This window comes from Piliocolobus tephrosceles, chromosome 13 (assembly GCF_002776525.5).
Source record: "Piliocolobus tephrosceles isolate RC106 chromosome 13, ASM277652v3, whole genome shotgun sequence".
Lineage (NCBI taxonomy): Eukaryota > Metazoa > Chordata > Mammalia > Primates > Cercopithecidae > Piliocolobus > Piliocolobus tephrosceles.
The window spans coordinates 32,848,526-32,874,443 of NC_045446.1; the positions used below are offsets into that span (position 1 = coordinate 32,848,526).

At 36.8% G+C, this 25,918-nt stretch overlaps 1 protein-coding gene across 5 annotated transcripts in view; it reads right to left on the minus strand.

Moving 5' to 3' along the window:
* The window catches only part of ELP4 (elongator acetyltransferase complex subunit 4), a 267,804-nt gene that overhangs the window by 225,175 nt on the left and 16,711 nt on the right, over positions 1-25,918 (minus strand). For all 5 annotated transcript variants that reach the window (XM_023230328.2, XM_023230329.2, XM_023230326.3 and 2 more), the window contains exon 3: positions 11,790-11,911. In XM_023230328.2, coding sequence (XP_023086096.1) covers positions 11,790-11,911 — 122 coding nt within the window. The remainder of the gene's footprint in view (positions 1-11,789; positions 11,912-25,918) is intronic.

Genomic DNA, 25,918 nt, shown 5'->3' on the forward strand with positions numbered 1-25,918 from the left:
ATTTGCTGAGGAGTGCTTTACTTCCAACTATGTGGTCAATTTTGGAATAAGTGCGATGTGGTGCTGAGAAGAACGTATATTCTGTTGATTTGGGGGGGGAGAGTTCTCTAGATGTCTATCAGGTCCGCCTGGTGCAGAGTTGAGTTCAATTCCTGGATATCCTTGTTAACTTTCTGTCTGGTTGATCTGTCTAATGTTGACAGTGGGGTGTTAAAGTCTCCCATTATTATTGCATGGTAGTCTAAGTTTCTTTGTAAGTCTCTAAGGACTTGTTTTATGAATCTGGGTGCTCCTGTATTGGGTGCATATATATTTATGATAGTCAGCTCTTCCTGATGAATTGATCCCTTTACCATTATGTAATGGACTTCTTTGTCTCTTTTGATCTTTCATGGTTTAATGTCTGTTTTATCAGAGACTAGGATTGCAATCCCTGCTTTTTTTTGTTTTCCATTTGCTTGGCAGATCTTCCTCTATCCCTTTATTTTGAGCCTATGTGTGTCTCTGCGTGTGAGTTGGGTCTCCTGAATATGGCAAACTGATGGGTCTTGACTCTTCATTCAATTTGCCAGTCTGTGCCTTTTAATTGGAGCATTTAGTCCATTTATATTTAAGGTTAATATTGTTATGTGTGAACTTTATCCTGTCATTATGATATTAGCTGGTTATTTTGCTCGCTAGTTGATGCAGTTTCTTCCTAGCATCGATGGACTTTACATTTTGGCATGTTTTTGCAAAGGCTGGTACCGGTTCTTCCTTTCCATGTTCAGTGCTTCCTTCAGAATCTCTTGTAGGGCAGGCCTGGTGGTGACAAAATCTCAAAGCATTTGCTTGCCTATAAAGGATATTATTTCTCCTTCACTTATGAAACTTAGTTTGGCTGGATATGAAATTCTGGGTTGAAAATTCTTTTAAGAATGTTGAATATTGGCCCCCACTCTCTTCTGGCTTGGTAGAGTTTCTGCCGATAGATCTGCTGTTAAGTCTGATGGGCTTCCCTTTGTGGGTAACCCGACGTTTCTCTCTGGCTGCCCCTAACATCTTTTTCGTCATTTCAACTTTGGTGAATCTGACAATTATATGTCTTGGAGTTGCTCTTCTCGAGTATCTTTGTGGTGTTCTCTGTATTTCCTGAATTTGGATTTTGGCCTGCCTTACTAGGTTGGGGAAGTTCTCCTGGATGATATCCTGCAGAGTGTTTTCCAACTTGGTTCCATTTTCCCCATCACTTTCAGGTACACTAATCAGACGTAGATTTGGTCTTCTCACATAATCCCGTATTTCTTGGAGGTTTTCTTCATTCCTTTTTACTCTTTTTTCTCTGCTCTTCTCTTGCCACTTCATTTCATTCATTTGATCTTCAATCACTGATACTCTTTCTTCCAGTTGATGGAGTCGGTTACTGAAGCTTGTGCATTTGTCACATAGTTCTCGTGTCATGGTTTTCATCTCTATCAGTTCTTTTAAGGTCTTCTCTGCATTGATTATTCTAGTTATCCATCCATTCTTTTTTCAAAGTTTTTAGTTTCTTTTCACTGGTTACATAGTTCCTCCTTTAGCTTTGAGAAGTTTGATTGACTGAAGCCTTCTTCTCTCAACTAGTCAAAGTCATTCTCCGTCCAGCTTTGTCCTGTTGCTGGCAATGAGTTGTGTTCCTCTGGAGGGGGAGATGCACTCTGATTTTTTGAATTTCCAGCTTTTCTGCCCTGCTTTTATCCCATCTTTGTGGTTTTATCTGCCTTTGGTCTTTGATGATGGTGATGTACTGATGGGGTTGTGGTGTGGGTGTCCTTTCTGTTTGTTAGTTTTCCTTCTGACAGTCAGGATCCTCGGCTGTAGGTCTGTTGGAGTTTGCTTGAGGTCCACTCCAGACCCTGTTTTCCTGGGTATCAGCAACGGAGGCTGCAGAAGATAGAATACTGCTGAACATCGAGTGTTGCTGTCTGATTCTTGCTCTGGAAGCTTCGTCTCAGGGGTTTACCCAGCCATGTGAGGTGTGAGGTGTTGGTCTGCACCTAGTGGGGGATGTCTCCCTGTTAGGCTACTCGGGGTCAGGGACTCACTTGAGCAGGAAGGGTGTCCCTTCTCAGATCTCAACCTCCATGCTGGGAGAACCACTGCTCTCTTCAAAGCTGTCAGACAGGGACTTTTCCATCTGCAGAGGTTTCTGCTGCTTTTTGTTTAGCTATGCCCTGTCCCCAGAGGTGGAATCTACAGAGGCAGGCAGGCCTCCTTGAGTTGTGGTGAGCTCCACCCAATTCGAGCTTCTGCGTGGCTTTGTTTACCTACTTACACCTAGCAATGGTGGGCACCCCTCCCCCATCCTCGCTGCCGCCTTGCAGTTAGATCTCAGACTGCTGTGCCAGCAATGAGGGAGGCTATGTGGGCATGGGACCCTCTGGGCCAGGTGTGGGATATAATCTCCTGGTGTGCCTTTGCTAAGACCCTTGGTAAAGTGCAGTATTAGGGTGGGAGTTACCTGATTTTCCAGGTGTTGTGTGTCTGAATTTCCCTAGGCTAGGAAAAGGAATTCCCTGCTTCAGCTCTCGCTGGTCGGATTGCACCCGCAGACCAGCATCGACTGTCTGACACGCCCCAGTGAGATGAACCCAGTACCGCATTTGAAAATGCAGAAATCACCCATCTTCTGTGTTGCTCACACTGGGCGTTGGAGGCTGGAGCTGTTCCTATTCGGCCATCTTGGGCGCCTCCCTCACTTTAAGTATCCATTTTATTCTTCTAATCACAGTGCTTGTACAACATTGTAAGTGTGCCAAAAAATCAAATACTGTTTATTCCATAACAAATATGTAAGAAGTATAAAATGACAATATTAGGAATTTAGGAAATATTACTAACAGGTGAAATGACTGTATTAAAACCAGATATATTTTCAGAGTAGAGCAGTGTGAAATATGAAAACATAATCAAAATTCAAATAATTTAAAAATGAATCACTAAATTTATTAATTTAGGGAAATGTTAACTTTGTAGATTATTTAGCATATACATGCTTTGACTACTTTCAGTAATTATCTGTGTAAGTGGCTTTATTTAAAAGGAAGTAATGACATTGAAAGCAAACAAGTTAATTTTTCCTAAAGATCACACATTCAACTTTATGGTGAATATATAACTTGACTATCAAATCTGAAATGCTATATAAAAACTAATCTAATGCTTAAGGCAATTAGGTTTTTGTGTCAGCAATAATATCTTTGATAATACATTCTAAATGCACAAGATAAAGCATAATGGATATGATGACACTAGAATACATTCCTTAGTTCAAAACTAGAGACAGAAGAGTGGTGGTTGTGACGGGCTGGAGCGTAGAAGAAATGAAGAGATGTTGGTCAAAGGCTACAAACCTTCAGTTATCACATGAGTAAGTTCTGAGGATCTAATGTACAGTATAGTGACTATAGTTAATTATATTGTATTGTATATTTAAAATTTGCTAAAACAGTAGATTTAAAGTGTTCCTTCCACACCAAAAATCGTAAGTATGCATGGTGATAGATGTGTTAATTAACTTGATTGTGGTAATTGTTTCACAATGCACACATATACCAAATCATGTTATATGCATTTTTTATATGTATATAAAATAATTCATATATATAAAATATATAAACTTGTATTAGTCAATTACATCTCAGTAAAGCTGGGGAAGATGGAAGAAAGCCAGAGAAAAAAATAACAACTTTAAAACAAAACCAAACCTACGATATTCTAGAGTAAGAGAATCCTTTAATGCAGCAGTCCCCAACCTTTTTGGCACCAGGGACTGGTTTGTGGAAGACAGTTTTTCCACAGACTGGGATGGTTTCTGGATGATTCAAGAGCATTAGATTTATTGTGCATTTTATTTCTATCCTTATTACATTGTAATATACAATGAAATAATTATGTAACTCACCATAATGTAGAATTAGTGGGAGCCCTGAGCTTGTTTTCCTGCAGCTAGACGGGAGTGATGGGAGACAGTGTCAGATCTTCAGGCATTAGATTCTCATTTGGAGTGCGTAACCTAGATCCTTTGCACGAGCAGTTCACAATAGGGTTCATGCTCCTATGAGAATCTGATGCCACCACTGATCTGACAGGAGGTAGAACTCAGGCAGTAATACGAGCAATGAGGAGCAGCTGTAAATACAGATGAAGCTTTGTTTACTTGCCTGCTGCTCACCTCCTGCTGTGTGGCCCTGTTCCAGTACTGATCCATGGCCTGAGGGTTGGGGGCCCCTGCTTTAATGCATTAAAAATTGTATTATTTAAGGCTCTCTCGAGAAACTGAACCAATAGTGTGTGTATTTGTGTGTGCAAAGAGATTTATTGTAAGAAACTGTCTCATATCATTATAAATGTGGGCAAATCCGAAGAGCTGCAGGGTAAGTTGGCAGGCTGGAGACCTCGGATAGTTAATAGTGTAGTTCTAATCAAGGTCCATTAGTCTGAGAACCAAGAGAACCAAGGTGTAATTCCAATTTGCAAGCTGGCAGGCTCAAGACCCAGGAAAAGCTGATGTTTCAGTAAGAGTCAGATGGCAGGAAAAAGCCAATTATCAAGTTTAAAAAGAGGCAGGAAAATTTCTCTGACTCAGGGGATGGTAGTGTTTTTGTTTTATTGAGGTCTTCTGTTGACTGGCTGAGGCCCACCCAAATTAGGGAGGGCAATCTACTTTACTCAGTCTACCAAATTAAATGCTAATTCCATTCAAAACACCCTTATGGGAACACCTAGAATAATATTTGACCAAATATTTGGGTATCATGTTTCCTCAGACTATTCATATATAGTAAGTACACATTTGTCATCCACTGTACTAGGCAATAGAAATATATCAATGAACAGAAAAGACTTGTACGGAAGAAACACAATAAACAAATGAGAAGTAAATTATAAAGCATATCAGGTGACAGTAAGGCTGTGGAGAAAAATAGGGCAGCTAACAGGATTAGGAGGCCTGGGGAGTGGGAGTAGGATGTTGTAACATTTATTAGGGTAGTTAGGTTAGGCCCTGCTGAGATGGCAACATTTGAGCAAAGTCTGAGAGAAGCAAAAAAGTTCTTAGCAAAGGGAACAACAAATCCAATGGCCCTAATTTTGGAGCATGCCTAGCAAGCAAGGTAGTTCATATAAACAGAATAAAATCAGGGGGAGATATTAAGTGATGAGGTCGGACAGGTAAAGGGGAGGTAACAGAATATTAGCTAGGGCCTTGAAAGTCACTGTAAGGACTGTGGCCCTTTGTCTTCTGGAGAGTTTTGAGTTTAGATGAGTGACATGATCTGACTTACATCTGAAGAGGCTCACTGAATATTTTGGTGAGATCAGACTGAAGAGAAGCAAAGGTAGAAACAAGGAGGCCAAGCAATAAATAATTTATGTTCAAAGTAATATATTTGTATTTCCTGAGAAATTGAAGGAGACTATAGGAGAAAAAGATAAGGATGAATTCTTGGTTTAGGCTTGAGCAAACAGAAGATGTGAGTTGGCATTAATTGAGATGGGAAAGGCTGAAAAAGGAACAGGCTTGGGGAGAGCAGTTCAGGAGTTTGGTTTTGAACATGTTACGTTTGAGATCTCCAACAGACTAAAATAAGATGTACTGTAGGCAGCTGGATATACAATTGTAGGAGTCAGATGTACAGAATGCAGTAGCAGCTCAGGATAGGTCCAACTAGATTATAAATTTGAAAGTCATCAGCATATACATAGTATTGACATCCTAGGGGCAGACGTGATCAGTGAGAGAACAGAAACGGAGGAGTCCTAAGGTCTGAGTCCTAAGACACGTCTATTAAAAGTTTGAGTAAATAAGTAAGAAATAGCAAAGAAGAATAAGAAAAAGTGGCTAGCTAGAGAGAGGAGAACACCAAGAAAGTATAGTATCCTGAAAGGAAGAAAGTATATCAGGAAAGAATGAGTGATCAATGACATCAAGTGCTGTTGATGAGCCAAGTTAGATGAGGCCTAAGAGATGACCACAGTGACATACAGTCCTCTAAATAAAATATCTCACATTTTATTTATATCAGAATTGCTAGGAAAACCAGAGTAAAGGGAAGTTTGATTATTATTATTTTTGTTACTAGGTTAGAAATCTGTGTCAACCTAGTCTCATATCTCTTACTTATAAAATTAGGGTCATAATATGTTTTGAAAAGATTTTCACAAGGTCAAGTGTTACCCTTATTTCATAAAAGAGGAGGTAATGTACAAGCAAGTTGCTGAAATTATTTAAAAAACAGCAGAATTTGTACTTGAACATGAATTTACTAACTGAAATTCCATTTTTCTTAGAAATAGCTTTATTCAGGTGTAACAGACACATAACAAACTGCCCATACTTAATGCATGTAATTTGGTAATATTTTACAGCAGTACAAGGAGTCTTTAAAAAGTGTATGGTAAAAGCGTATTGTGAAAAAAACTATGCATAACTTCCAAAACTTTTCTGCACCAAAATAAACTCATACTAATTTGTCTTAACAAGATCTAGTTTGAGGCACTAAGAAGAACGGTTAGAAAGAGACCCATTAGAGAATGTGAATTCTGCTAAAATTGAAGTAAGAAAAAACATCAGATTTATGGTAAAGCTTGGGTTGAAGAATGGTAAAATCATCGATGCTTTGAGAATACTTTATGGGGACAATGCCCCAAAGAATCAGCACTTTATAAATGGATAACTAATTTTAAGAAAGGATGAGATGATGTTGAAGATGAAGGCTGCAGCTGCAGACCATCCACATCAATTTGCAGGGAAAAAACTCATCTTGTTCATGCCCTAATTGAAGAGGACTAATGATTAACAGCAGAACAATAGCCAATACCACAGACGTTTCAATTGGTTCAGCTGACACAATTCTGACTAAAAAATTAAAGTTGAGCAAACTTTCCAATCTATGGGTGCCAAAACTGTTATGCCAAAATCAGCTGCAAAGAGCAGAGCTTTCGATGGAAATTTTAAACAAGTGCGATCATGATCCTGAAGCATTTCTTCAACAAATTATGACAGGCAATGAAACATGGTTTTACCAGTATGATCCTGAAGAAAAAGCACAAGCAAAGCAATGGCTAGCAAGAGGCCGAAGTGATGAAGTGAAAGCACAAGGGGACAAGTCAAGAGCAAAGGTCATGACAACAACTTTTTGGGATGCTGAAGGCATTTTGTTTGTTGACTTTCTGGAGGGCCAAAGAACAACATCTGCTTATTATGACTGCTTTGAGAAATATATCCAAAGATTTGGCAGAAAAAATGTCTGGGAAATCTTCACCAGTGAGTCATTTTCCACCATGACAAGCTCCTGCTTATGCCTCTCATCTAACAAGGGTATTTTTGCAAGAGTTTCGATGGGAAATCATTATGTGTCCATCTTACAGTACCGATTTGGCTCCTTCCAACTTCGTTTCCCAATCTTAAAAAAAAATCTGTATATGTCACCATTTTTCTTCAGTTAAAGTAAAAAAGACTACTAACATGGTTAAATTCCCAGGACCCTCAGTTCTTTAAGAATGGACTAAATGGCTGATATCCTCACTCACAAAAGTGTCTTGAACTTGATGGAGCTTATGTTTTGAAATAATGTTTATGGTTTTATGTTTTAATTCCATTTTTCCACAAACTTTTTGAAGTCCCTTTACATATATACTTTGGAAGCTATTAATATAATCAAGACAAAAAATATATCCATCATGCTCCAAATTCTGCATTTTTCCTCTATTCTCTCCTTCTCACCATTAATGACTTTATCTTTACAAAATGAGAAAAAAAAGTATTTTATATTCACTTAAATGAAAGTATTATATATTTACTTATTTCCAGTCCTTCTGATATCTTTGTTTAGATCCAAATATTCATTTGGTATTATTTTGATTTTTTTTTGTGAAAAACTTTATTTAGTATTTCTTACAATGCAAGTCTGGTGGTTGTGACTTCTTTTGGATTTTAGCATTTGAGAAAGTATTTTGCTTTCATAAAAAAACAACCTTTTAAAATTGCAAAATCTTTGTTTATGAAAGATGTTTGCTGAGTGTAGAATTCTGAATTGATAGCATGTTTTTATTTTTTAGCATTTTAAAGACTTCCTCCTTGTTTTCTGGTTTGTATTGCCTAACACTAAAAGTCAGCTGCCATTCTTATCTTTGGTTCTATCTATGTAATGTGCTTTTATCTCTGGTCACTTTCAAGATTTTCTCTTTATCACTTGTTTCAAGAAATTTGATTATGATGTGCATTGATGTTGTTTTCTTCAGGACTTTTAAAACTTGGTGTTTGCCAGACACCTTAGAATTGTGGTATATTTTTCATTATTTCTGGAATATTTTCATTCCTTATTTCTTCAAATATTTGTTCTGTACCACTCCTTCTCCCTTCACAGAGTCCAATCACATGTTAGGGACCCTTAAGTTATCTTACAGCTCACTAATACAAACATCCTTTTCTTTCCCCAGTCTATTTTGCAGGTTTCATCTTGTATAATTTTAAATCCATGTCTTCAAATTTACTAGCCTTTTCTTTTTCAGTGTCTAATCCACTTTGCACCTCAAGTGTATTTTTCATTGCAGTCACTGTAGTTTTCATCTCTAGAAGTTTAACATGTGTTTATATTTACATCTTCCATGTTTCCATTTAACATGTTTAATCTTCCTTCTAGTTTACTGAATATTTAGAATATACTTATAATAAAACTTATGTTTTCATCTGCTAATTCTATCATGACATTTCTTTTGTGCTTTGACTTTTCTCCTTATTATAAATTATATTTTCTTATTTTTTGCATGTCTATTATGTTTTAATTGGAAACCAGACACAGAATATTTTATCCTGTTGAGTGTTGGACACTTTAATATTACCGTACTTTGAGCTTTGGACTGGGACACAGTTAAGTTACTTGAAACAGTTGGTTACTTCAGACCTTGTTTTTAAGCCTCATTAGACAGGACCAGAGCAGTGTTTTATAAACTGGGGATAATTTTGCTCTTTACCAATGCAAAACTCTTCTAAGTACCCCACCTGACATCTCATGAATTATGAAGTTTTTCACTCTGGCATGTGGGAGCAGGAATTACTGTTGGCCCTGGGGATTGTTACTTCTAATATTGTCAGGTAGTTCCTTTTCTAACCTCAGGCCATTTCCTCATGTACATGTACAGGTGAGCACTCAACTGAAGACTAGAGGGAGACCCTATGCAGATTTCTAACTCACTTGATGTATACACCTCTTCCCATTCGGGTACTCTGATTTATAAATAGAATTTCCTTGACCTCGTTGTGCTCCTAGTTGTGCCGCCTGAAGGTCATCTTATCTTGTGTTTCTCTTCTTTGCACTGTGGCTTGGAAACACTGTACTCAGTAAGGTAGGGAAGTTATAGGGTTTGCCTTCTTTGTTTTGTATATCTAGGAATCACTTTTATTATCTGATGTCAAGTGTTTTGAAAAATGTTATTTCTTATACTCTATGCTGCTTTTTTTTTTTTTTTTTTTTCCAGCTGTTTCAGGCATGACGAGAAATCTGGACTTTATTAATCTATCTTGGTCAGACATGTGCAACTGGGTCAGACATGGTGTACTTTTTAAGAGTCTGTTTTGTTTTTAACTATAGTTTTATATTTTATTCTCCTACACCATAAAATTGTTGTATGACTAAGTCTTTGCAACACACAATTACTTCCATAAATGACTGGCTATTTTATAAAAGCTTGATGAAAAAGGTAATATTTCTTTTACAGCTTCAAACTCCCTCACATCATCTAAAGAAAGATATGTAAAGTACACTGAGATTTTTAATACTAACTTGTACAAATTCAAGGCACCCCTAAGAAAGATGTCAGGGATTAGTTTTGAAATTAAAGTGTTCTCTAAAGCAAACTGAAAATTTTTAACATCAGCTACCTGGGTTGAAAGAGGAAAAAATAAAAATAAAACACTTTATTTTAAAAAGCATATATAGGCATTTCTGCTTCTGGTTGGCAAAATTTTCCTATGATGGCTATATAGATGTTTCATATAAAATCTTAGTCTCAGTATAGTGTGGAATATGCCACGAAAAACCTGTATAGCTTACTTACAACAATGGTTTTGGCCTTTACTCCACTGCTCCTAGCAAGTGTAGCACTGTCCAGAAGTTGGCCAAGATGATAAAAGGCAGGAAAAAGAGCAAAAGAAAACACTAAAAAATATTGTAAAAAGTAAACAACTAAAAAAGTGATTGAAAAAAAAATAAGCCCTACAACCAAAGGAAAATCAATTATATACAGGTTTCTGCTTTGGATTTTATGGTAGTACTATTTAACAAGCAAAATCTGAATCATATGAACGAATTATGTTAGTTTTGACCTCAGCATTATAGTAACTTTTATACTAAGGCAAAGAAGTTTGTTGGCATTTATTCACAGGTATTATGAATTAGTATTTATTATGTTACAAATTCCTTATAAATGACTAATTTGCCATTTTGCAAACTATGTACTAAAATTAAAATATCCTATGGAAAAATGACTTTAGATTATGAACTCTATTCAAATAATGGCTTAAATTAGGATTCTGTTATGGACAAAGAAACTAAGAATTCTAAAAGTTAAAAATGTCCTCTCTGAGGAAAAAAGTGTGCTTTGGCTTAAAGATTCAGTACATTAATGACATATTTTATCATGGAAGAGAATCATTTGTGGCATTCTCCAAGAAAACTAATATTAATCAATGTGTACTTCTAATATCTGATTCTTCTGATTTATACCTCTGGCATATTGGTAATATAATTATCAAACAATCTGCAATTGTTTTGCTTCATGTAATGTTTTCCAGAGTTCTCTTATTATCATGACAGTGTAGAATATTACCTATCAGATATAAAAATTTTTTTATGTATGAACATTTTAATTTCCTTAGATACATTTAGAATGAAACTATGATTAAAGCTTGCACTAGGCTGGATGTGGTGGCTCATACCTGTAAGCCCAGAACTTTGGGAGGCCCAGGTGAGAGAATCCCTTGAGGCCAGGAATTCAAGACCAGCCTGGCAACATAGTGAGACCTCATCTCTTCAAATCTAAAAGAAAAAAAATTGCCTACAGCTTGCAGTAAAAATGGCAAATATTGTAGTGCCTTGGAATCAGTTTATTTTTGTTTGTGCTAAGTAGAAATGTAAAATATTTAAAATGCCTTATCAGCTAATTTGCTGATTATATAGATGTCCCTTTTGTTTTTATTCCATTATTTGCTTTAACTCATATAGTAGTGATTTCCTATACTTTATACAATAGTTTCAGGCTGAAAATTCAAATTTCAAGTTTCTTTTAAAGGCTTCTTAAGAGCAACAGTTAAGCCATACTTTGTTAGTAGTAAAGAAAACTTAGACTTTGGAAAATTTGCTTTGCCATAGTAGTAGTCAAAATGAAGATGTTATAATTAGAAGCAAAAAAAATTAAAGGATATTTTCCCCTTTCTTCAATAAGAAGTGTAAACTAGAATTTTTTGCTATTAAGCACGACTTTTGTGAATGCCTGGTCTAGTAATTTTACTTAGTGTCATTTTTTAATAGCTTAATATTTCCCCACCTCTCATATGAAGTTTTAAAAAATTGTTCAAGAACATTAGTTTAAAATGTAACTCTATGTTCTAATAAATTTGATAGTTTTTACTGAGATTTAAAAAAATGTATAATCTCGTTAATGCATTTAATATAGTTTGTATATATACAAACATATATCTTGTTTACATACATAAAAATATTTTTTCATGAAACATTCAAAATGCAATATTAAGTTCATATATTCTATACCTGTAAAATGTTGGCAGGATCCTCTTTAGCAGATGCAACCAACAAAGTATGCCCATTGACAATTCCTTCTGCCAGGAAACACTTGAAGAGCAAAGGTGAGTAAATATTATATTTATCCTCCTCTGTAAAAAAGGAAAAGTTGCAGTTAGAAACATATAGCAAGAAAAGAATCAAATGGGTATCAAATAGCAAGCACACTCATATGTTTTTATATTTTTTTCCCTTAAAACAATTATATGAGGTGGAACAATAATTGCGTATTCCTGAGGCACAGTTAGATAAGCTAAGACTTGTAAAGAGAGTCAATGAGAACTAAGTACTTTTAATAGACTTTCTGGCTCCAGACATCATTCTCCAACTACTACATCACTTTGATATCCACAAAATTACCCCCTGCACATACATACACACTTCAGGGATAGGGAACTTCACTAGTAAATTTAAACATTTTAAGGAAAAAATAATACCAGTACTTAAACTCAGCAAAAAGGAAAAGGAAACAATTCCTACTTTATAGGCCCATTATTACTCTAACATCAAAATCAGAGAGTTTTACAAAACTACACATCATTATCAAATTTTAGGAAGTCATTATACCAATCCTACATGTACTCTTTCAGAAAAGAGGAAAGGATGAAACACTTCTAAACTCATTTTATGAGGCCAGTATTACCCCAATACCAAAACTAAACCAAGATACCACAGAAACAGAAAGCTACAGACTAATATGCCTCACAAAAATATATGAAAATAATTCTTTAAATATCATAAAACCAAATCCAGTAATAGAATATATATTTATATCACATATAATTAGTACAATTTGGTTTTAAATACTGTAAAACCAAATCCAGTAATATTACATCTTCAACTTGACACATGGGATCTACAAAAAACCTATAGATATCATCATATGTAATGGTAAGATGCAATGCTTTACTTCTGAGATTGGGAAAAATGGAGGTATATTTACTTTCACCACTTCTAATCAATATCGTATGGAAGGTCTTAGCTATGTAATATTGCTGACTTTGGTTTCATGGCATTTAAAGCAAAATTATAATAATTATACATGATACATTATAATCATATAAATATATAATACAATATAATTATATTGTAGTTATATAATTATATAGAGATGCAATATAATAATAATTATATTGTCATTACTACAATATATAGAATTATAATTATTCTACAATTATATTGCATTAATATATTTTATATACTAATATATATCATATTCCTGGATTTGGCTTTATAGTATTTAAAGAATTATACTATATTAATACTATACTAATTGTACTATACTAATACATTAATTGTACTTCTACATAATAGTAACAAATAATAGGAATTGAAATTTTAGAAATCTCACTTGCAATTAAATATTTTGGATAAATTTAACAAAATATGTGTAAGAATTAGTTCTACATTGAAAAGTACAAAACATTCTGAGAGTACAGAAGACCTAAATAAATGGAGACATATATCATGTTCATAGGATAGAAGACTCAAATCTTCAAATTGATTTGTAGATTTAATGGAATCCCAATAAAAATCCCAGTAAGCTTTTTGGAGAAATTGACAAGGTAATTCTAAAGCTTACAAAGAAATCCAAGGTTACAGAATACAGTTAATATCGTTTGGGTCTGTGTCCCTGCCCAAATCTCATGTCAAATTGTAGTCCCCGGTGTTGGAGCTGGGACCTGGTGGGAAGTGATTGGTTCATGGGGGTGGATTTTCCCTTTGTTCTCATGATAGTGAGTTATCATGAGATCTGGTTGTTTAAAAGCATGTAGCACCTCCCCACTCTTTCTCTTCCTCCTGCTCCTGCCATGTGAGATGTGCCTGCCTCCCCTTTGCCTTTGGCCATGATTGTAAGTTTCCTAACCCAGCCATGATTCCTGTACAGCCTGCAGAACCATCAGCCAATTAAACCTATTTTCCTTACAAATTACCCAGTCTCAAGTATTTATTTAGAGCAGTGCGAGAAGGGACTAATACAACAGTCAAAGAAATGTGAACAAAGAACACAGTTGGAAGACTTACTATTTTATTTCAAGACTTACTATAAAGCTACAGCCATCAAGGTAATGTGGAATTAGCAAAAGGACAGAAATATAGATCAGTGGAAAAGAGTAGAGTCCAGAAATAAATCCATACAATTGGTTTTTGATAAAGGTGGAGAAATAATTTTTTGTAACAAATGGTCCTGCAATAACTGAATATCCATATTTAAACAACAAAAAGCAATAAAAACTTCCATCTTGCCTCACAGGATACTCAATCAAAAATCGGAAAAAACCTCCATCTTATCTCTTGAACTAGTAATAAATATTAGCTTGAAATAGATCATAGACTTTAAAAAGCTGAAATAATTAAAACTATTAGAAGAAAATGCCTTCTTCGCAACCTTGGAGTAGGCAAACGTTTCTTAGGACATGAAAGCATGAACTGGAGAAAAAAAATGAATAAATTAAACTTCATAAACATTTTTACAATTTGCCTTTGAAAAGACAGCTAATAGGAAGTTTTTAAAAAGGCAAACTACAGATAGAAAATATTTGCAATACATATATATAGGAGAGGACTGGTATCCAGTATATATTTTAGCAACTTTCATAATGCAGTAAGAATACAAACTGGACAACATAAAAATGAGCAAAAGATGTGAACACAACCTTTACAAAAAAAGATACATGAATGGCCAAAAAAACATATTAAAAGATGTTTAGCTGACAAGTATATGGAGCAAATAAAATGCTCCAACATTGCTAGTGGCATTGCAAAACATTGTAATTACATTAGAAAACAGTTCGGCAGGCCAGATGTGGTGGCTCATATCTGTAATCCCCACGCTTTGGAAGGCCGAGGCAAGCAGATTGCTTAAGGTCAGGAGTTTGAGACCAGCCTGGCCAACACGACGAAACCCCGTCTCTACTAAAAACACAAAAATTACTTGGGCGTGGTGGTGCATGCCTATAATCCCAGGTACTCGGGAGGCCGAGGCAGGTGAATCGCTTGAACCTGGGAAGCAGAGGTTGCAGAGCGCTGAGATCATGCCACTGCACTCCAGCCTGGCTTACAGAGCAAGACTCCGTCTCAAACAAATCAGAACAAAACAAAACAAAAACAGTTTGGCAGTTTCCAAAAAAGTTAAACATACACTTATTATAGGATCCAGCAATTCTACTCTTGGGTATTCACCCATGAGAGTTGAAAATACATGTCTGCATAGATTTATACAGAAGGTTTATGACAGCTTTTGTTTTAATAGCCAAAAACTGAAAACAAGTAAAATGTCCATCAACTGCTTGCTGAATGGAGAAAACAAATGATATATTCCTAAATGGATTACTACTCAGCAATAAAAAGAAATAAACTACTAATTTACAGTAGTTTCTTGGTATCCACAGGAGATTGGCTACGAAGGACATCCAGGATGGGATATCTAGGATACCCCATGGCACCAAAATCCAAGGATGCTTAGTACCTTACATTTTGCCCTCTGTATCCAAGGATGTGGTACATGCTAATACAGAGGCCTGACTATACATGCAACAACATGGATAAATCTCAAAAAAACATTATGCTAAGTGAAAAAAGCCAGATACAAAAAAGTACATATGGCAAAATAGCAGTTACATGATATTCTATAGAAAGCAAACTTAATCTCTAGTGACTGAAAGGAGAGGTTAGGTGCTTGGGACCAGGAAACTTGAGTACCAGGAAACACTTTATGGTGACAGAAGTGTTTTATATCTTGATTGTGGTGGTGGCTGCATGAGTATATACAGTTGTAAAAAGTCACTAAAATAAGTAAATGGGCTTGGCACAGTCATTTGCTTCTGTAATCCTCATGCTATGGGAGGCCGAGGTGGCAGGATCACTTTGGGGTGAGGAGTCTGAGACAAGCAGGAGCAATACAGCAATACCTCAGCTCTACAAAAAACAATAAAAAATTAGCTGGGTGTGGTGATGTGCACTGGTAGTCCTAGCTACTTGGGAGGCTGAGGCGGGAGGATCCCTTGACCCTAAGAGCTCAAGGATGCAGTGAGCCATGATTGTGCCACTGCACTCCAGCCTGGGGAACAGAATGAGAACCTGGCTCAAAAATATTTCAATAAAACAAATAAACAAATGGGTGCATTTTATTGTACATAAATTAAAATTAAATAACCTTTATTTATTAAAACAATTTCCTAAAGCACGACCAAAATATCAGGTGTTGAGTTGTTTAGATATCTTCTTAGCACATTATCTTAGAGAAAATCTATGATTAAAAGTATAGTCAATTTACACAAAGTCTAATTTTATATATTAAAACACATAGCTAGTTCTTTAACATTATTCATCACTCACAAAATGTACTTAATGTTTACGGACATTTTATGAGAATTTTAGTGTGTTATGGCAAAGGAAAATGTTTTCAATGCTTCTGCATTGCTTACAGCTGACAGATGGAAAAGCTAGCAGAGACAACTATGGGACAGATGATCAGCACTGACTACTGATGAACACAGCTGTAAAAACTGCTTACGTTGTATAACTAAGAATTCACCTCCACTCAACTTTAGAACTAACTAGAAAGTCATGTTTAAAAAAGAATTCATTTTACCTGAAGTAATTACTATTAAGTCAGTTTAGAGAAGCAACCATTTAAACCATTTAAGCCATTATAAATCAATGATGTACGAAACAAACCTGATATTACAGTTTTTAATTTCTAAGATTGGTAATTTTACAAAATGGAAAACTTAATTTTTAAAAAATTCACCCACAATCCTCAAATAATCATTATGTAAAGTTTGCTCTATTTCCGTTCAGTACTTTTTCTATGTTTTCGGTGATTACTGGATTTGGTATCCTACTTTTTTCACTTAATCTAACATGCTTTATAGTCTTGTACCCAACATGTTTAAGGCTGAATAATATTCTAGAAAATTTATGAACATACTTTACTTAGCTATACCCCCTTACCATGGACTTTTCATGCTGCTTTTAGGGTTTTATTAGTACTAAATATAGAAGAATAAGGATGCTTCAGGGCCAACATGCCCAAGATGAAACTCAGTAACTCAATATTTTTTTCCACCAAATGCGGTCCTCTTTCAGTTTTCAGAAAGCCAGAATTTATACCTAATATCGCGCGCGCTCTCTCTCTCTCTCTCTCACACACACACACACACCCCAATCTACCTCTCTCCCTACACTTCTAATCCTGTGAAATGTATTATCAAAGTATCGAAGTATTTGTGGAATGTGATTACTTCCCTCCATGCTAATGTCATTCCACTGGTCATACCACTAAAAATTATTACCTGGCCGGGCACGGTGGCTCACACCTGTAATCCCAACACTTTGGGAGGCCAAGGCAGGCAGATGTCAGGTGATCAAGACCATCCTGGCTAACACGGTGAAACCCTGTCTCTACCAAAAATACAAAAAAATTAGCTGGGCGTGGTGGCAGGCGCCTGTAGTCCCCGCTACTCGGGAGGCTGAGGCAGGAGAATGGCGTGAACCCAGGAGGTGGAGGTTGCAGTGAGTCGAGATGGTGCCACTGCACTCCAGCCTGGGCGACAGAGCAAGATTCCGTCTCAAAACAAACAAACAAATAAAAAAAACAAAATTCTTACCTAAATGACTGCAATTTTCTCTCATTTCTTTGCATCCACCCTAATCCTCCTCCTTCAATTTAGTAGTAACATTTTCAAAATGCAAACTTAATCATCTCATTTTCCTACTTAAAACTTTTCAGGCCAGGCGCGGTGGCTCAGGCCTGTAATCCCAGCACTTTGGGAGGCTATGGTGAGCAGATCACGAGGTCAGGAGATCGAGACCATCCTGACTAACACGGTGAAATCCTGTCTCTACTAAAAAATACAAAAAAAAAAAAAAAAGCCGGAAGTGATGGCGGGCATCTGTAGTTACAGCTACTCAGGAGGCTGAGGCAGGAGAATGGCGTGAACACAGGAGGCAGAGGTTGCAGTGAGCCGAGTTCGCACCACTGCACTCCAGCCTGGGCGACAGAGTGAAACTCCGACTCAAAAATAAATAAATAAATAAATAAATAAAACTTTTCAGTGGTTCTTCATTGCTCTTGAGAAAAAGAACTAAATCGTTTAACCTGGTCTACAGGCCCTACATGGTTATAGCCGAACAGCAGGGTTTAACTTGCATAAGTAAAAATATTTAACAGTGGTATATAACAGTGTCACTTTTCTCCCTTTAAAATGTAAATGAGGAATGCTTATACACTGTTTGTGGGAATAAATTGGTATTTTATAATTAGCACAAAGTAAATTTGTACTAATTTATTCTGTTATCCATATAGAAAACAGTATGGAGATTTTTCAAAGAACTAAAAATAGAACTACCATTCAATCCAGCAATCCCACTACTAGGTTACACTGAAAGGGAAAGAAATAATTACATAAAAAAGATACCTGCACTCATATGTTTACCATAGCAGTATTCACAATACCAAAGATACGGCATCACCTCAAGTGTCCATCAACAGATGACTGGATAAAGAAAATGTAGTATAAATACCACAGAATACTGTTAACAGTAGATAGTTAACCAGGCAGGAGCAGGGCAGGAGAGGCTCCCCCAATCCACTAAGAATGTCCAGGGACCATCAGGTGATGGTCCAGCAGTTGTCACACTGCTTCTCTAAAATGATAACTGGTCGCAGTCGATGCTAGGGAGAGAGCAGCAGTTTCCCAATGAAATTGTTAACTGGCAGCTTCCAGTAAGATCTCAGGAATTGGGCGAGTGAGCTCAAGCATGTGCATTAAAAGGCAAAAATGACAGAGTATGACTTTCCCGGGGTAGTCCACCATAAAAGGGAATAACGCCTAAGGTGAACATGTCTATCACTCCGGTGAACATGTCTACGACTCCAGTAAACACACTGCACATGCTCATCTCCTAAGTGCTAGCAGGTCACCTCGCATGCAAGCAGCTCATGCCAAGGGAAGAATCACGGGAAGACGGATGCAAAATGCCCGAAGTATGTCAGCAATATAAAACCTGAAGTCAAAAGGTCAAACCCTGCACTTGACCTCCAAGATGCCCGCTTAAGTCTCTTCCAAGTGTACTTTCCTGCTTTAAAGTTTTTTAATAAACTTCCACGCCTGCTCTGAAACTGGCCTTGGTCTCTTTTTCAGCCTTATGCGCCTCAGTTGAATTCTTTCTTCTGAGGAGGCAAGAATTGAGGTTGCTGCAGACCCGTACAGATTTGCCACCAGTAACTGGGATATACGCCACCCCTAACAATACTGCTCAGCCATAAAATAGAATGAGATGTCTTTTGCAGCAACATGGATGAAACTGGAGGCCATTATCCTAAATGAAATAACTCAGAAACAGAAAAGCAAATACCGCATGTTTTTACTTATAAATGACAAAGGCTGCATGGACATACAGAGTGGAATAACAGACAGCGGAGACTACAAAAGGTAGAAGAGTGGTAAGGGGGTGAAGGTTGAAAAACTACCTATTGGGTACAATGCTCACCATTTGGGTGATGGGTACGTGAAGAAGCCAGACTTCACCACTGTGCAACATATGTATGTAAGAAATCTGTACTTGTGGCCAGGCGCAGGGGCTCACGCCTATAATCCCAGCACTTTGGGAGGCCGAGGCGGGTGGATCACCTGAAGTCAAGAGTTCGAGACCAGCCTGACCAACATGGTGAAACCCTGTCTTTACTAAAAAAAAAAAAAAATAGAAAATTAGTCAGGCGTGGTGGTGTAAGCCTGTAATCCTAGCTACTTGGGAGGCTGAGGCAGGAGAATTACTTAAATCTGGAAGGCAGAGGTTGCAGTGAGCTGAGATCATGCCATTGCACTCCAGCCTGGGCAACAAGAGCAAAACTCCATTTCAAAAAAAAAAAAAAAGAAATCTGTACTTGTATACCCTGAGAGCATAAAAATTAAAAAATAAAAATAAAATATACATGACTGTGGTTTAACAAAGTTTAGTAATGAGAAAAAGAAACCTAAACTATTTAATTAGAAGAATTAAAACATTCATAAAGTTAAGGATGCATATTACAATACTCAAGTGAGAGAATGAACTGTATCAGATCAGTACTACTTAAAGTAGGGATATGTACTCGTAGATAATTTAAAAAACTGGGTGATTGATGAGTAATGAAGGATAATAAACAAACTAGATGTCACAGCTGTCTTTTTCTATCTATCTCTTAAATGAGTGAGGGTTCTGACTTATTTCTTACTCCCCATACTATCCTTAGTGACCTTTTCTTTATCTCTAGCTCAGCTTTCTCTGTGCTAAGCTCCAGGCATTGACATCATTGCTAATAATTTGCATATTATTAACTAGACATAGTACTTAGCAAACATGTTTTATGTTATCTTATCTTTACTTCACTGTGCCAAAAGAATTTCACGACATATCCAAAGGCGAAACCATATTTTTTTCCTCTTCCTTGCTGCCCGTCTTCCGGTGGTAACATGCTAATTTGGTAAGTTACTTGGTAACCATTTGCTTTGGGTTTGAGGTTTCTTCAACTATAATATGGGAATAATAAAATTATACCTATCTCATAAGACTGTGGCAAAGATGAAATACTTAAATCAGTGCGTTGTGCATAATTAAGTGGTCAGTAAAGGTTAGCTACTATGTTTTTCATTCTCAGCTCTTCCCTTTCCTTTATATCCCCACAAATAATCATTCAACTTCCTAAATCTTTAAAATCCATCCATTTCCTTCTGTCTTTACTGACAATAATGTAGTTCAATTCATCCTTAACTCTCACCATCAGCCTCCCAGTTGGTCCCTGTACTTCTAACCTTACTCCTCCCTCCAATCTATTCTCCACAATACTCAAGAGTATTTTTTTTCTAAAGAGCAAATCTAGTCTTGTCACTCCCCTGTTCCAAAAACTTAAATGACTTTTCATTGCTCTCAAGAGAAAAACACCCAACAAGCAAGCCATATAAGCCTCTCTAAATGTTGTGTTGCCTTCTTTCTCAACACTTCCCCCCTTCCATATCTCATAAACCCCAGGGACAGCAAACTACTTGTTGGCACCAGCCATATTGCTTCTTGCCTCAGGACCCTTGTATAAATTCCTTCACAACTTTGGCTAACTAATTTGCTCACATCCTTCCAGACCAAGATTAGGTGGCACCATCATTGAGAAGCTTTACTCAAGGCTGGGTGAGTTATCAGTCTGCTCTGGAGCACCCTCTTTACCCCTAGTAGTATTTAATAAACATTCCTGAAATTCCGCCATAAAGCTAAAAGATCGTTATGGCAGAGAATGCATCCTATTATCATATCTCTAGTGCTGGGCACATAGTATACATATACTTAATATTTGTAGAATTAATTAGGGGAAAAAACAACAAACAAAAATCGATCTGGTCTTATAAATCATCCACATTCACTGTAGTTTGAAAACATACCATTGTATACACATATACACATACATTCTATAATAGTTATCACTTCTATTTTTTCAAAGAATCCTATAAGGCAGGAAAAACTAATAGGGAGATCACCTACTTAGGGATTAGCAAAAACACTAAACTCATCAAGCTGAAAATTACCAATTTTGTGAAACAAATTTTGAGGTTGTACAATAAGCATTTAATTAATCTATTTAGTGAATTTCCCTAACACTGGGCAAGTAAAAATGATAATGATGTGACAGAACTGCCAAAAAGCAAATGTAATTTTGGCCTGAATTAACGGTCTAATTTCTAGGTTCAGAGACACACTTGTACTGTTCAATTCCACAGTAGTCAACTAACCTGATGATAATATATTCAGTTTGGGGACTTACACAAACTAAAGCATCTTCAAAAATAGTGATGGTGAAGGGAGCTGAAAGTATGTGACACGAGAAATGGAAATATTTACCTTAAAGAAACAGACCCAAGAGACATAAGATAGCTGTCTTCAAATATCTGTTGGACTATAAAATGGAAAAGGAGTATCATTTGTACATTATGGCTCCAAAGAGTGGAACAAAGCCTAGTGGATAGAAACAACAGGAATATCATTTTTTTCTTAATACAAAAGTCCAAATGAGCTGTATCATCACTCTACTAAGACTGCTCTCCAATACCAATTATTTTATAATTGTCTAATTTGTTGGATATTTGCAAATCCTTACCTTATTTATCTATGGCAACTATTACCATTGACAATTTTTTTTCATGAAACTACTGTACACTCCCTCCCCACATTTTCCAGTTTCTATAACTTTGCTCCTGTTTCTTTAGCCATTCTTTGTGTATGTAAATGGTTTATATAGAGCTCTCAAGTTTTTGTTATATACATATGGAATGATTTTATGTACCTTTTGCTAGTCACTACTTTCAGCTATGCAAGCCAAATCTTTCTTTTCTCATCTTTTAATGACATCCGGAGCTACTTCCATGATTCTCACTAGTTTCAGCTATTAAAACTTGACTGTCCAGTTAAAAACTTAGTCAACAGTCAATACAACATTTTCCACTAAGGCTTGTGGCTTGAAATACTTAGTGGGGCGGTGTTAAGGGGAGGGGGCAGCAGCGAGAAAAGGAAGTTCTAAGACACCTCTTTCTACAAGTCTTTTCTTCAAGTCCTAGCTCCTATACCGGGAAAGTAGAGCAAAAGAGTGGCAGAGATCAGTTTCTGTAACTGCCTGTCTGGCACAGGTAGAGAGATGTCCCTAGCCTCACTCTGACCTGGTGTATTAAGTCTGCTGCTTATACCCTCTAAAGTTATGGTGGTTTCCATGTAGATGGTAAGTATAGTTTGTGGGTGGTACCTTACTTCATACTGGCCCTATATGTCACTGAAGAACCCCGCAAAGAGGTAGAATCTAGTGTTTTGGCAGCTAGTAATTCATCCTCAGTCTCTCTTTGGAAATACTATTACTGTCATTATTCTTCTAGCTGTGTTTGTTTACACAATCTATTCTATCAGGCCCCCCTCCTTTTCCTGTATTAGAAACAGGAAATAGTCTTAATGTTTGACAATGTTGACAAAATTCAGCAAATGTAAAGCAGGCTTTCCTAATAACTCTCATTCTGCACTATTCACTTTGATGGGCTTGGAGGTTCTAGAGGTTAGCAAGGAATTGGCTGGGAAACAGGAATGTCAAGTTCTGCTTCTTGCAAGCAACTTCAATGTCTACGACTGATGCCCTTGGAGGTGTATGCCCTCACTTGCTTCACTTTTTACCATAAAAGTACTCCTGTTTTCTCCAGTCCTTGACTTTATTGCCTGGTTATGGCAGTGACAGTAGTGGAGATATGAGGAAGTATCTGTGCTAGTTCTTTGGGCCTGCAAGGAGGTGGCTCACCCCAATTGTGGGAAAGTGAAAACTTAAGACTTTGTCTTCTTTTTCTCACTGCAGGCTACACTCACCAATTCTAGGGTACTTAACATATGGTTAAAAAATGGCAAACAGCTAATATTATTGAGCACTAACTCTATACTAAACATGACACTGCACTTCTCATGCATTGGTTTATTTAATCTTCACAATAACTTTTTTTTTTTTTTCCAGATGGAGTCTCACTCTGTCATGCAGGCTGGAGTGCGGTGGCACAATATCGACTCATTGCAACCTCCGCCTCCTGGGTTCAAGCGATTCTTCTGCCTCAGCCTTCTGAGTAGCTGGGATTACAGGTGCCTGCCACAATGCCCAGCTAATTTTTGTATTTTGAGTAGAGAAGGGGTTTCGCCATGTTGGCCAGGCTGGTCTCAAATTCCTGACCTCAGGTGATCCGCTAGCCTCAGTCTCCAAAAGTGCGGGGATTACAGGCATGAGCCACTGTACCCAGCCCTCACAATAACATTTTAAGATAAATGCTATTAATCCCTACCTTACAGATAAAGAAACTGAGCCACAGAGAGGGTAAGCACTTACCTAAGGTCCTATAGCTAGTAAATAGCAGAGCCATGGTTTGAATTTAGACAGATTCCAGAGGTTATGCTCTCAACCTTTTCTCATGAGCTTACTTTCCTTTAACTATTTCTTACTGATAAGCATAGGCTTTAGATTTTGGAACAGTTTTCTTTTTACTCTAGTTGTTCTTAGTCTTTTATTTGAGTCTCAAACCAACTCTGAACATTTGATGCATTATACATGCTACTCTAAAAATAAACACAGCCAAAGCCAGGCATGGTGGCTCATACCTGTAATTCCAGCACTTTGGGTGGTCAAGGCAGGTGGATCATCTGAGGTCAGGAGTTTGAGACCAGCCTGGCCAAAATGGTGAAACCCTGTCTCTACCAAAAATGCAAAAATTAGCAGGGTGTGGTGGTGTGTACCTGTAGTCCCAGCTACTCAAGAGGCTGAGGCAGGAGAATCGCTTGAACTTGGGAGGCGGAGGTTGCAGTGAGCCGAGATCACGCCACTGTACTCCAACCTGGGCAACACAGCAAGACTCCTTCTCAAGAAAAAAAAAGAAAATATATATATACACACAGTCAAACACAAATTTTCATGTATTTCAGGGAATTAAGAGATCTCCCAAAGTTCCATCCTAGATCCTCAAGTATAACCTGGGGAATCTGCCATTTGTCTATGACAACACTAAAACACACACTGAATAACACAGTTAAATAATGTTGAAAACTCCTAAATCTTTTTCTCTAGCCTAAATTTCATGCCAGAAAAATCCAACTTTCTATTAGGTTGAATGACTTTCAACCTTCAACCTTTCACTAGTACCTAAAAGTTATTATGTTTAACCTGAATTCTTTACCTCACCTCAATATTTGCTCATTCTTTTCCTTTTCTAACTCACTTAATGGTACTAATTTTAAACTTTCCCAGGATAAAAACCTGGGAATCATCCTATTTTCTCTCTCTCCTTCATCACCTACACATGTACATAGCACAGAAATAGAAATTGACTTTCTTAAGAAGTACGTATTAAATGAGGAAAAATGTAGAAAAATAGTGTTTCATATCAGTGCAGTCTAAGCATAACCAGTTAAACATTTCAAATTCAATATACATACTGAAACAAAGAAGTAGAAAAGTGAAATAGCAAATTTATGACAAAAGTCTTAGAAGTATAATAACAAACATTACCTCATGTTTAGATTACGGCAATGAGTAGTTTCCATCACTTCAAATTTTACTTTATTTCTGCAGTGTATCCATCATAATATTTCTTAATTGCTCAAAACACTCCATGACTATCTATTTCTTACTAATATAATTTAATTGCCTTTACCCAGGCTTTTGAGTCACTCATTCATTCATTATGCTCCTACATGGCTCCCATGGTTACAGAGCTTTCAGTCTATTAAATAAGTAATCACGATCAGGCAATTTCATGATTACCTGATTTAAAAAATGTGTAATAAGTACCATGATAAGGTAAATAAAGACTACTACAGAAGTATACAGAAGGAATACTGAGTGGAGGTAAAGGGAAAGCAGCAGTTAAGGAAAACTTTCTGGAACAGATGGCTAAGTGGAGACCTCAAAAACAATTAAGAGGAAAATAAAAGGCAGCAAGAAAGAACATAAGCAAAGGTCTAGAGAGAAAAGAGAATGGAATTAAAAGCTCAGAATGATAAATACAAAGTATGAGGAAGGACAGTGAGAGGATAAGAAGAGATAAAGCTAAAGTGAATCAGCAGTGGCAGATTGTTAAAGGCCTTATAGTCAGAAGTTAAGGAGCTTAGATCTTATGTCAAGATCAACAAGGAGCACAAAAAGGTCTTAAGTCAAGATATATTATGATTAGCTTTTCACATTAGAAAGTGCATTCTGGCAACATTATGATATTGAACTGAAGCAAGGGAAATACCTGTTATACTAGTTTCAATGGGGGTCATTGATTATGGCCTGAAGTGGGGTAGCAGCAGTGAGGTTGAAGAATAGAAAAAATTAACACAGTATTTAAAGGATACAAGTCATTAGGATTTAATGTTTTCTGGATGTAGGAGAGATAAGCATATCACTCAGGTCTCTAGCATGTGTCACCTGTTAGATTCAATAATCCAGAGTCCATAGGAAGAGAAACAGATATTGAAGAATGGAGCAGAATTTGGAGGTAGAGAAAGCTTCAAACACATTGATTTTGAGGTATCTGTAAGATATTCAGGAGGAAATGTTGAATAGGGGGTTAAAT